Raw genomic sequence first — 13,519 nt, 5'->3', positions numbered from 1 at the left:
AACTAAAAGCTTTAAATAAACAGCATGAATAGAAGATAAACAAACTTTTTTTTTTTTTTTGCAAGTGCCTAGCTTGGCGCGGTTCAAACTCAAATCCCCAGAGGACCAAGCTCCCTCCTTTGTGTTAATGTTTAAAAGATTTTCCAATGCCGGAGTTTATTCCTACTGCAAACATTTCTATTTACAAGGTCAAGTGTATCAGCACTCGACACAGCTTAAGAGTGTAATTATTTATCTAAGGGCGTTTGAGTGTAGATCAGTAGCTCTGGCAGAAAACCAGGCTTCAGCCCAATGCAAAACAACTCCAAAGAACAGTATTACAAGTTCTGGTAATTGTTGATCACCCCAGTTTGTTTACTTTTGCACTCTTCACTGTGGAGAAAGGCAAATTGGCTTGCAAACTTTCATGAATTTTGTTGCAAATGCCTATCATCTACTGTATATAATCTAAATATTTTTGAAAGTTGCTTGAGACACTGTATGTGTGGCATGATATTTTGCATGTATATGAGAAGTCTAGCAGCATCAGTGGGAATACCATCCTCCATTTCATAAGGAAGGCGCTGCTGGCTTGATAATTCTATACACATATAGGAGCAGTGTCCTTGGAAGACAAACTGAGAATTGTTTTACACCGCTCTGCACTGGAACGTTACCATGCCAACACATACAAAAATCAACCACTTGCTTTGAAGATAGTATTTTCAAAGTCCTGTTTACTACTTATGTCCAATTATTCATTAAAGTAAGGGCAAAAGTAATAGACATCTATTTAAAGTACCATAGAGAGATACTGAGTTTTTATTTATTTATTTATTATTTATCCTTCCTCCCCTGTTCCCCCAAACAGGACTGATAATTCACTCAATAGCAGTGTCTCTGGACATCATCATGCATCCATATTTAAAACTCTTCCTTTACTAATTTACACATTTAAGAAATACACAAAGCCGTAGATATTTAAAACATAGGATCTTTTATGCCTTCTATAAAAATACGTTAAGGCAGCTCGGAAATGCATTTATACAATTCTACAGTGTTCATAAAGTCTCTTAAAATAAGAAAGTTAACTTCAAAACTATAAAATACACTGTACATTTGATGTTCTACAGAATAGTTCATTATTGTTGCTTGTATCCCTTTACACATAAAATGAAATCTGTATCTTTCCAGAAAAGAACAGCAAATGCAATTATCTGGCAAATAGGATGTAGACTTAAAAACTTTTATTTTTTAAAAAATAAATTATTCCCCAAGCATACAATTTATAAAATTCTATATACAAAGTAGAGTGACTGGTAACAAATCCCAGTTTTAAATACATTTTATATAAGATTTACCAGAGGTCAGCACCCTGATATGACTAGAGACAATATAACTTTTCAGAATATTTGTACATACAAGTTCTTGAGTTTAAAAAGTGTCTTTCGAAGATGGCAGTGCAGAGCTCTTTTAAGACCAAAGTTGCATTGTTCAGTGCAGCCAACAATTCTGAAAAATCTGCATTTTTATCTCGTTAGGTTGAAGAAAAAGAGATGTTTGCTGGCAGGCATTTGTTACGGGGACAGTGAATGTGAGGGGAGGCTGAGATCCCATCAATTTGTTCCAAACTCCCCCCCCCCGCCGCCAGTTAATTAAAGGCAATTGAAACGTAATCCTCTTTCAGGCATCATTGTGAATATTTTGAATGGTGATACGGAGAACGGTACTTGAATTCGAGTTGTTGGTCTACTTATAACCAGTAAGGCAGTTGTTTTGGCAGCAAGTTCGGGTTTCCCACCTCTCTCTCATCCTCAAGTCAAATGCTAACAACTATTAGCACCTTACTATTTGTGTTTTGTTTTCGCGGGATGGTAATGAACCTACAGTAGCTTTGCTAACAGTTCCTCTTCTTAACTCATCGGCTTGCTGCTAACAACAAGCCGGGGTGTGGAACAAATTGCATAGTGCACGCTAAAACCAAGCCAAATCACCCCGCGGTCCTGGACGCCTCCCTCCGTCCATCTCTCTCCATCTCCTTAGTTCCCGTGCAGAACACGGTGACCAGTTTACAAGGCCAATAAACTGGTATCGTCGCCATCAAAATGGTTTTAACTCTGTGGGTGTGTGTGAGGACAGTGCCTAAGATAAATGTCCAGGCAGGTGTTGGCAAGAGGGTGTGCAGAGAAGTATTGGGGGAGATGGGGAGGGAGGGGCCCTGTCTGGAGAAACGACCGCGGAGATGGAGGAGGAGGAGGGGAGCGTCCCCCTAAATGATCCCGGGGGGGACGTCTGGGACCGGGGATCCCCCCACGTGTCCCGAGCGCCGCGCGCGCGCGAGCCCTGAAGCAAATGGGGACTCGGTGGCTACAGCAGCAGCAGCAAAATGGAGGCCAGCGCGGTCCAGGCTGCTGGGGCGGGCGCTCGGCAGGCGCGATCGGCCGGCGCGGGGAAGCCGGGCTGGGGGCCGGGCTCATCTGGCTCGTCCCGCCTGGGCTCGTCCTCGTACTCATCATCGTAGTAATCCTCCGCCCCCCCGTCCGAGCCGCCGCTGCTGCCGGCGCCGTTGGCGCCCGCCTCGGCGCCGAAGCAGAGTCGGGCCATGTTCTCCTTCATTGTCTCGCAGATGGGCCGCTCCAGCCCGTCGCAGACGCAGTCGTTGAGCGGCACGGCCTTGGGCACGGCCAGCATGTCCTCGATCACGGCCCGGCACTCCTCGGTGCAGCGCAGCCCGTTGAAGAGCTTGCCGCAGGACACCATGTAGCGGCCCAGCGCCGCGCTGCAGCGGCTGTCCCAGTCGCAGCGCCGCCGGGCCTCGGTGCAGCCCATCACCCCGCCACCTCCGCCGCCCGCCGCGCCCCCGGCCCCGCCGCTGGTGCGGGGCAGGCAGGGCTCGATGGCGCGCTTGGTGGCCCAGCAGGTCTCATCCTGGGCGCAGTCGCATTCCTCCAGCGCCGGGCCCCGCCGGGTGTGGTTGAGCTGGATCAGGGCCGCGATGCAGTGGCTCGGGCACCGCCGCCGGGAGGAGGCGGCAGCGGCCCCAGCGCTGCCGGCCGGGTGCTGCTGCAGGAGCACTGGGGCGCACGCCTCGGCGTACTGGTTGTACGCGTAGCTGCACTCGGGCTCCCCCTGACACTGCAGCACCGCCTGCCAGCAGATCAGCCTCCGGCCGTGCACCCGCGGGGGGGACACCGCGCCCAGCACCACCGTCAGCCAGAGCCAGGCGCCCGGCATCAGCCACCGGCGGCCGCCGCCGCCTCCTTCATGCAGAGCGGGCGAACCTACCACCATTGCGGGCGGCGGCGGCTGCAAGAGGGTCGATGAGGGGAGGAAGAGGAGCAGCTGCCCGTAGAAAAGTTTGCAAAACTCCTGCCAGCTGTGTGCATGAGGCTTCCCCTCATCAATCCATCCACGCGGCCCCTCCGAGGCTGGAACAGCGGGCTGCAGTACAACCCCCACCCCCGAGTCCCTGGCTGCGGTTGCCGCAAGAGTTCCCTTAGTTAATCAGTGCAACTGGGGGCTGGGAGGAGAGCGGCTCCTGAGTGCACTCGGGGGCTTGCAGGCTGCGCCGGGGGAGCTCATGTTGCTGCCCTGCTTCTCATGCAGATCCCTTTCTTCCCTCTTTTTGCACAAAATAAATGCCCAGCTGCTGCTGCTTCCTCGGGAGCTTTCAACTCTCCGCTCTCAGCATCTCCGCACATGCCAGCCGCACAAACCGCTCCGATCCCATTCACGGTCCCGGCTCCGCTCGTTCACTTATACTGTTGCACTTTTAGGAAGAAGGGGAAAGAAATCCCCTTTTTGGCAAGAAAATAGAGAAAGGGGGGAAATAGCTGGCTCAGGGTCTCCCTTTTCTTTCCGTCTCTGCGGTTGATGCTGCTTCTGTTGTCAACAAGCTCGCAAGCTGCTCTGCTCTGCGGTGTGGAGCTTTTTTTCTTTGCAAGGCTTTAAATACAAAAGTGGCCTCCGAGCAGCAGCAACGTGCTCTGATGAAGCCTCATTATGCATGCATGGAAAAGCAAACAAACAAAACAATTAGCAACGCTTCTTCCCCTTTTACACATGCCCGCAGCCTGCGCTCTCTCTCCCTAGTCGCTCTCTTTCTCCTTTTCTCCACTTTTCTCCCTTCGCTCGGCCCCCTTTCCCTGCTTTTCGACTTACTATTGGTCCAGCCTGTTGTTGAAACTTTTTTTTCTTTACGATCTACGGGAGAAAGGGGGGCTGGTGGGCAGCTCACATTCAAAGCTTGAAAGGAAAGGCTTAACGAGATTGACAGCAACCCCCAAGGAGCCCCTCCTACTGTTAAGGAGGCTCCCAGAGTTACTACTACACAACAACACAGCTTTTCAAGAAGAAACTTTGCAGCTGTTTGCATCAGGCAAAGCTTTCCACCCATCTCTGTTTTCCAGCGGTCACAAAGCAGCGTTTGGTTTATAGAAGTTGCCTGAGATGTCATCATGGCATACGTTTTTAAAAGATGCTGTAAAATAAATTTCATTATACATTTTACTGATAGAAGTCCAAACAATTATAGATTTATTATATATCAAATATGCTATTATATATCATATGCAAACAGAAAGGGCTCTTGCATCATTTGCTGATCTCGTTCTCCCCCTCGCAATGGGAGTAAGAATTCTTCCTGCGAGGAATGTAAACTCGATCTCATACTGAATCAAACTGTTCTTTTAAGATTTGTGCAATGCTACTGACTTCAATGGGAGTGCATCCATATACTGAGAACAGAATTTGATCCATTAATTGCAGTACTTAAGCATGACCACTTGTCATTTCACCGTTTTGCACTTCTTTTGCCTTTAAGCAAATTCAAATTATATATTTGCATGAAGATTTTCTCTGGGGAGTCAATGCACGGAACTACTAGGATTTAATAAAACAAAACAAAACAAAAAACAAAAACAAACCTATCCTCTTATATACATTATTTATAACAATAGATTTTGCAAATAGAACACGGAAATATGTTTCCCAATGTCTGAAATGGTTATTTGAATTCTTTATTGGGATCTACTAGCTATTAAAAGTTGCCTGAAATTTATTAACTGAGATAAAAGACTGGTCGTGGATGCATTAAAATTCTCATTACATTCTTAATTCTTTCTTTGATTAAAAGAAAAGATGAGATTAAAATAACAAATATAATATAAAATGTTCAGACCAACATAAGCTGTATATTGCAGAGTTGGTGATAGTGCATTTGTAGGTGTTTCTTTTAATTTTAGTGCTACCTTAATTCCAGAGCAACATGGGCTTTGACCACAAGAGGCATCAGTGTCTGCTGCCTGTCAAAAACTGGCGCTTTTTTCATCGGGAGACTATCAACTCCATCTGTCACAAAAATTAGGACTAAATCTACTTTCCAGAACCAAAGGGAGCTTGGGTTTCTATCCTACGTGGATTGCTGTCTTTCTGAAATTCTATGCAAGGTGGAATAGAAGTGCCATACAATTAGAAAGCAATATGATTGATTGTGTTGCAAAACATTCATCAACATTTGTTCCATTGTGATCAGTTTTACGCTTGGTTTGTGTTTCTCCAGTGCAGCAGTTCTCATTCTACTGCTGCTATACAAGCAGAACTCATGGTTGCTTGCTCGCTTTTTAAAGCAATATAAAGCTAAAAATTTGCTGTCAAATTTAGGTATCAAATATAATTGCTGTTCTATGTATTTGTTTTAAACATTCCTTTAATGGTGGTGGTGTTTGTTCTGGTTAATTCCCTCTAGTGTTTGCCCCTCCGCAGTAGTGAACATACCAAACACTGGGCAGGTCTAGTCTATGCATTTCTTCAACAGTGTGTTCACTATTGAACTTCAGCCACTCATAGAGGGCCTCTGCAAGGCCCGTTATGCCAAAAACCTAGAGGTATTCCTGAATAAAGGTGAGTGGGGCAGATCACATATTGAGCTACCGAGCCAGGGGTTTCTTTACCACTTGTCTGCCAAGGAGGTACATTCACGTCTGTCCCAAATATACTATTGCAGAGGGAGTAATGGGAGTGTGAGAGTTTCAGGCCCACAGCCATGAGCTAAGCCCTGAACTACACTACAGACTTATGTTGGTATAACTGTCTCTCAGGGATGTGGATTTTCCACCCTCCTTTGCAACATAGTTATACCAACCAAACTCCTAGCGTAGACAGCACTATGTCAATGGGAAGTCTTCTCCCACCGACATAGCTACCACCTCTCGGGAGGTGGAGTATGTACACCAAAGGGAGAAGCTCTCCTGTCGGCGTAGGTAGCATCTTCGCTAAATTCTACAGTGGCGCAGCTGCAGCGCTGTAAGTGTAGAGAAGCCTGAGAGAGGGGCCAATGAATCCACAATTATAGAGATTTGCAAACTTTCACGCAGGGGATACAGAAAGTCCTATTCTAGCCCAGGGACTGAAATAATAGATGTTACTGTTGAGCTTCCTGACTTCAGGCCTGGGGTTTGTGGGCTGAACTGTGTCCTCCTCTCAACCCATGTTTTGATCTGCAAAACTCATTTGCTCCAACTGTATTTCACTCTCTGAGTAGGAAGCAGAAAAAGGGTGTGTTTAATTGCTAAATAAATTTATGTTGCAAAGAATGAAAGAAATTGTCTCTAGGACCTGTTAATAGGGGGAATAGAGGAGCTTCTACCACAATCCCCAGACTCTCTCTTGACTGGAAGCTGATCATTCTGATTCTTCCTGAAGCCAGATTAGGGGCAGAGGATGGGCCAGAGTCCATTCTATTGGCAATCATTTTCATTTTAGGTGTTGGGTAAAAAGTTCTTGCAGGGCATGAAGCATTAGGTTTTTAGTGTAGGATGGGATTTGCAAAAGCACCTAACTGATCTAGGATTGCAAGTCCCATACTAATAACCATAGTAAATGTGGACTTTTATTAAAGTTTATTAACAATAATATCATACAGTAACAGCGTACAAAAATATGTCCACAAAATAGGTGGCCATATCCATTTGTACACGCAAAAATAGCATTTGAGCATGCAAAATAAGTAACTGCGTGTGCTATCTGTGCACACAAAGTAGCATTTGCTCAGGTTTTTATGCCCTCAATTTTAGTAAAGAAATTAACAAAAACAAAGGTCTAAACACATGTTTGAGAAGCATACTTTTTTGTTTTTTAGGGGCAAATTCTGTTCCCAAGTATAAACCACTCCCGAAGGATAACAGCTGCCAGAGTGGTCAGGAATGGGAACTCATTGTTCTCCCTTGGAGGAAGGAAATCTTCCTCACGTGGTACAGGGTCTAGAGAGACCACTCTTTGGAATCCCTCTGATGAGTTCAAGTTTTGCTACAGCTGACCTGTTTTTGTCATGTTCAATTTTAGGTTTCTGAAATCGACTAGCTCTAGGAGTAAACAAGAATGCAACTCTTATTCTGCATTCCCATTTTCAAAGCACCCTGTATAGACTTTTAATTACCTTTGCTGGCTATATAAGTTGAAAAATAAAGGCCAAATGTTTAAAAAATTTGGAAGTCTGCTATGTTTTCTGTGTATTGCCCTTTCCTGGAATGACAGTTTATGCAGTTCTTTACACCAGTTTTCTATATGGGCATCACTTGCAAGATCATCTTGGCTGTGAGGAAGGCCAGTGTATTATAGCTGTGTATTGACAATAAACACTCATGCGCATGTTTTTATTTTCTTTAGTCTTGCTGTCTTTTACTATCTTTCCCGGTGGATCTCTTTTCCAACTCTTTTCTCATCCTTACATTTTTGTCACCTTTTCTCACAGAGCTATTTTATACTTTGGGAGTGTTCAGATAAATAAAAAAATCACACACACAAAGGAGACAACATTACAATTCAGCAGTTCACATTCACATGTAATCGAAAAATACATGTATATCTGGTTAATGGTCAAGTAATTCCTAGGCAAATTTGGATTATATTAGTGGATTATATTGTCTTTTCTGCATTTCAGCAGATTTAAAACTGCCATTGTAAAATAGTCAGCTAATTTATTTGCGGTGTTCATCCCAGCTAAGTTTACCGTTCTGGAGCCCAGTAATATTAATGTAATCTGTATTTGGCTGCACGTGATCATAGAATCACAGAAATGTATGGCTGGAAGGGACCTCAAGAGGTCATCTAGTCCAGTGTTTCTCAACAACCCAATCTGCGGCCTGGCGCCAGTCCCTGAGACCTGACATAGTTTAGGAAGGCAGCAAGCTGGTCCCTGGTATCAAAAAGGTTGAGAAACTCTGATCTAGTCCATTCCTCCTTCCCAATCATCCCTGACATGTTTGTCTAACCTCTTAAAAACCTCCAGTGATAGGGATTCCACAACCTCCCCAGGTAACTTATTCCAGTGCTTAACTGTCTCTCCATCCTGTGCTGAAAGGAGGCTCAAACATCTTGCGGCAGTGAATTCCGCCTTCCCCGACACCCAATAAAAAAGCTCTCTATGGATGTTGGTGCTGAGATGGCAGGGGTTGAATGGGGAGAGAGGGAGCGGGAAGTTAGTGGTAGTTTTCAACACTCCAGCCAGAGACTGAGGCCCACCCACTTGAGATGCCTAAATCAGATGCCACTCACAGTAGCTTGGGCAGTTGTTCGTAAATATGGCAATGCATACTCAGCTGGCCTCATTGGATTTGGCTGCCCCTCAGTGTGGCATGAATAATCTCTGGATTCTTCATCTGAGTGGGATTCAGATAGTCTGCTGAGCTCCACAGACTTAGTTCAATGAGACTCTGATGCCTAGTTTGACCCTGCTGGGCCTCCAGTCACTGAGGATCAGATTCTCAATCTTGGCTCTCCCTTAGTGGGTCTCACGTGCTCTGCTAGGCTCCTGGGGTTTTGCTTCTCTTCAGTGGGGCTCAGATACCTGTGCAAACTCTACTTCTCGCCTTTGGCTTGTTGGCTTCCCAGGTTAGATTGGGGGATGGGGAGGGAGTTGAAATTCTCCCAAGTGCCACCTATTCATGGCAACAAAATGATCTGTTACTCTCAGTAGAATGTGCAGATCCTCATACTATAATCCTGTCTCTTCTTCCCTTTGGTCAGCAGAGAAATAGTTAAAAATGCTGACATTTAAACAATCATATTTGTGAATTAACACCCCACTGAGTGAAAGCTCATGCCTCTTAGAGCTATTGTTTTAGGCTCTGCAGACTCAGTCAGACATCACTGTAGCAGTTATACTTGCTTCATATTTTTCAAAGTATCCTTGCAAGCAGAGGATTAGATTTGTGGGAGGCCACAGTCATTTTTTTAGGGGGGGAGGGTGCTCTGAGGCCCCAGCACCCATGCCTTGTTACTCCTCAGCAGTACTACCAGGTTTCCTCATTTGCTTCTAGGGGAATCCTATACAAGGTAGAGGACTTCTTCAGGATGCTTTGAGACTTGAGTTATACTGGAGTACTGGCCAGGTTCACAGCTGTCTCAGAATCAAGGCAGCAAAAGGCCACCTTTCCTCCTGAGGTGTTTTGTGAATTCCTTGGGAGTACTTGGGGAGTTGGGACCATTCATTTTTTCATCCCTGTCATCATGACAAAGGGTGAGCAGGTAAATTTTTTTGGTGCACAGATTGGTCCATTTTTATGACATTTTTGCAAGGCTTTTTAAAGAAAGTTTAAAATATATTACATGCAAATCTTAAATAATGATTTTTTCTCTTATAAGTGGATCCTTCAATTTTTAAAATTGATTAACAATTTCTAAGCTAAATAATTTTCCAGTATATGCATTCATCAGTCAACATATGTCAAACTGGTATACTAAGGCACAGTGAAGGGGTGTATATAATCAGTAACAAATGTACAAACTGGAATGTGTTAACCCTTAGGAAACTGGCTGATTCCCAGTGATATGATTTCTGGGAACTGTCTGTTTCTAAAGGATTTAAGGGTTGGGACTTTTGACTTTACCGTGCCTTTCCCATCTCACAGAAAGTTCCCCTCCCCATCCTCCAAGTGGTGTTCCCAATGCACCCCAAGTCCTCTGCTATCGATTTCCAACTCCGCTGGGAATCAAGAGTGAGGCCAAGTGCATCAGCGTCTCAAAGGGCTGGCAGGACACTGTTTAGCAGTGGGGGAAGTAGGTGGGCTAGCAGTGCATCATGCAAAAATAGGGGAAAGTAGTGAATCAGCCATTAGGAGGTGATCACATTCTGTTGCTTGAAGTATTGGGGTGGTCAAGAAGAGAAATTGAGCAGATCTTATCTTGAGAGGGAGCAGAAAGGATCAGGAGAGTGGAGAGTGGTACTGTTTGGTTTGGAGGAGTTGGAAGCGGGAGGTGATTGTTACTAAGTTTCTCATTGCAGAACATTAAGGATAAGATTCCTGAAAATGCGGTGCTGTAAGAGTTAATTGTTTACAAAAACTCTTAAAAAGCTGTTTCATTTTAAGGCTCTCTTTTAGATTTTCCTTCTTAATTTACAATATTTACTTAGAAATTAATTGGCATCCTCATAAAATTGGAGATTGTTATTTATATATGAAATAGTAAGTATTTTTGAGGGTATTTGCCCAATGCATCCAGTACAGTAAACATGGAAATATTGCACAATGCTACTTGGACCTCTGCTGTATTGAACTCTCTTCCAATCTAAACTACTAACTAGACCACACATGTTGTTAAAGCAAGTTTAAAAAGAGAGTAGGAATTAAAGCCCTTTTTTGGTGTTGACAACGGTGAAAATAACTGTTAAAGAAGTACATTTCTGGTCACCTGTTAAGCCACTTACAAAAAAGATTTTATAAAAACTATATATTACAAAGATTAATTTAAGCCACATCCGTTGTCTATATGGAAAAACAATTTCAAACATCACAGTATTAGGGGAGTTATTTGTTGGACATGTCAATATATACACACACAAAAACAGCTGGCTGTTTTTTAGGCTGTTCTGATTAGCAGATTTTCTAAAAATTGACAGGAGCAAACTCCCTAAAATGGCTACTAAATTTTATGTTTAATTTTCTGGATGTGCCTCTTTAAAGCAGTATAATAGAAGTTGGAAGAAATGGGAAAGTCTTGAGTTTCTCAACCTGATGAGTCCTGGGAAGCAAGTATCTTTGTAGATAAAGCAAAGAATTCCCTTTTGTAGAACCAGGACCAAAAATAGGAGTTACAGTTTCATTTCTATGGCTTCAGCCAACACTAAGTCTACCACAATAACTGATTCAACATATTTATGGCCTCAACTATGTTCTGAGTAGGGTTCTTAACTAATGTGGTCTCCCATTGCTCTGTTCCCTGAAAATTAACTTTTAGAATAGTAATTTAAGATAGCTATAATGAAAGGTACCACCCAGAAGCATATTCAAAGTCTATTGAGCTTGGTATCCTTGCTTCATCACATAACAGTAAACACACAAAAGTTGTACTAGTTTAACTCAAATTGGCTTTTAAACTAAATAAACCCAATCACAGGCCTTATGTTCTCCTGAGGCACACACTCCTTTCCATCTTTCCCAAAGGGGCAGAGAATGTGTCAGGATATGCAAAACTAAGCTAGTTGGATGCAACGGAGAACATATGCTACACTACATGCTCGGACAAGGTGATTAGTAGCAGCTGCATTTCTGCATTTTCCAAAACTCCAAAAGATAGGTGCTTGCTGCAGACACAATGCCATTGGAGTGGTGTAGTTCCATCCAGTGCTGTGCTTTAATGGCATAACCAAGAAATCAGAGATGGAGAAGACCTATTTGGTCACCTCCTCCATTCCCAGTACAGGATTATTCCTTGCAATATGTTTTCTAATGCTTTGTCCAGCCTATTTTTAATGTCCTAAATGAAAATAGATGGGATTTCATTCCACCACTTCCCTGGGGACACCATTCTATAACCCAGTGGATCTCACTGTTAGGAAGCATTCCTGATAGCCAGCCCAAATTTTACCTATATTAATTTTGCCTCATTATCCCCAGATATATTTCATTGTTTCACCTTAAATAATTCCTTAGCAATGCCAATGCCTGTGGTATTCTGCTAGACACACACATATCCTTCAGTGTTAGATCATACGACAGTGTTCAAGAGCAAGCAGATTGTGATGGGGTGCCCGGAATACAACCTGGAACTGTGAAACTGTTGTGCCCTGCCACAGAGGGTAATCCTATTGGCTCCATCCATTTGGCCATGCTGCCCTGCTGCAGAAGGTGGTCCTATTGGCTCCAGCTGTTAGGCCGCCTGGCCCTTCCCAGAAGGGTAGCCCTAGCGACTTGGACTCTCATCAAAGGACTGCTGCAATGAGCCCAACTATTAGGCCACACTGCGCTAGGAGCCAGGGCTGCTGTGGTGGCTGGGGAGACCAGGCCACTTGGGCTGCCCCAGTTCTACTTCAATTCCCCCACAACCTGGATGGGGCGGCAAAAAGGGTGTTCAGTTCTGTTTGAATAAGTGCCCTCATAGTCCCTTGAGTTGTGTGTGTGCGACTCCCTTTGAAGTCAATGAGGGTAGTGTGTGCACAGCTGATGGACTAGCTGGGACCGAGTAGGTATTGCCTTCACACACTATAAAAGCAGCACATTTTTACCACCTCTGTTTTATAGTGTCCCTACCAATACCACAACTCTATAATATGGCTCTGTCTTGGTAGTTCTGCCAGTGCAGATGTGACTGGGCAGGGTTTCCTTAGCCACTGTTCTGGCAAATATAATCAATGTTCCACCTATATTTCTAGATCTATGTATGGGGCTCCTTATGCATTTTTTGGCTACCATCATGTACTGCATACTGGTGTTTAGTCTAAGACAAGTTTCCTAGCCATTTATCTACAAGGCACAACATAGACAAGAAATGCAGCAGAGCTTAATATTATACGAGAAAATAAAATTTCTGAGTTATATGATGTCCCTTTGCACAAGAATCCCTGATTTAGCTAGAAAAGGTAGACAACTCCCTAGTGGCTACACATCTAAGGAGGCTCAAGTCTGCTTTGCTTATTAGAGCAAAGGTCTACTATAAGCTATGCTCAAGAAATTTTTTCATATGGAGAGGAAAACTTTATGGAATGTGAGATTTTGCAACACTCTCAAGCTGTTTCTTTTTGGGGTTGCAAAGTAGTTCATTTTGAGAACATTTTTTCCCCTACAGACTTAACACATTTTTTTGCAATAGCACTTCTGATTTTTTGGGAGCATTTATTTTTCTATATAAAGAGACAGAGGCTCAAAAAGTTAAACTAGCACAAACAACTGGCTTGGAAACAGGCTGTGTGTATGTGTGTATACACACATGCTGTAGTCATTTTTCATTAACATTTCTTCTTTATTCCATCTCTGTTCCCTTTATCCCAGTCCCACTCTGTCTACTCTCTATTCCACTCCCCACCCCATTTATGCTCTCTGCCACCTTCTTTCTTTCTCTCTCTCTCTCTCTCTTTTTTTTTTTTTTTTTTTTGGTAGTTCCTTCCAAAACTTGAGAGAGACTTTTTTTTGCAGTATTTATTTCCATAAGTCATAAATTAGCTTTGATTCTCTTGTGACCCCTTTTATTTGCTTTTCAAGGATGTTCTTTGGATTGAAATTTTGTTCACAGAGATGTTTGCAGAAAGAAAAGTATTGCAAATCCC

At 43.7% G+C, this 13,519-nt stretch overlaps 1 protein-coding gene across 1 annotated transcript; it reads right to left on the bottom strand.

Moving 5' to 3' along the window:
• Positions 1-957: 957 nt before the first annotated feature.
• Positions 958-7,456, bottom strand: GAS1 (growth arrest specific 1). Its single transcript, XM_042854554.2, has one exon. The coding sequence runs from the start codon at positions 3,268-3,270 to the stop codon at positions 2,347-2,349; it is 924 nt and encodes a 307-aa protein (XP_042710488.2). The 5' UTR covers positions 3,271-7,456; the 3' UTR covers positions 958-2,346.
• Positions 7,457-13,519: the final 6,063 nt, after the last annotated feature.

This window comes from Chrysemys picta, chromosome 6 (assembly GCF_011386835.1).
Source record: "Chrysemys picta bellii isolate R12L10 chromosome 6, ASM1138683v2, whole genome shotgun sequence".
Lineage (NCBI taxonomy): Eukaryota > Metazoa > Chordata > Testudines > Emydidae > Chrysemys > Chrysemys picta.
Note: the sequence above shows the minus strand (reverse complement) of the source record. Positions and strands in the feature narration are given on the sequence as shown.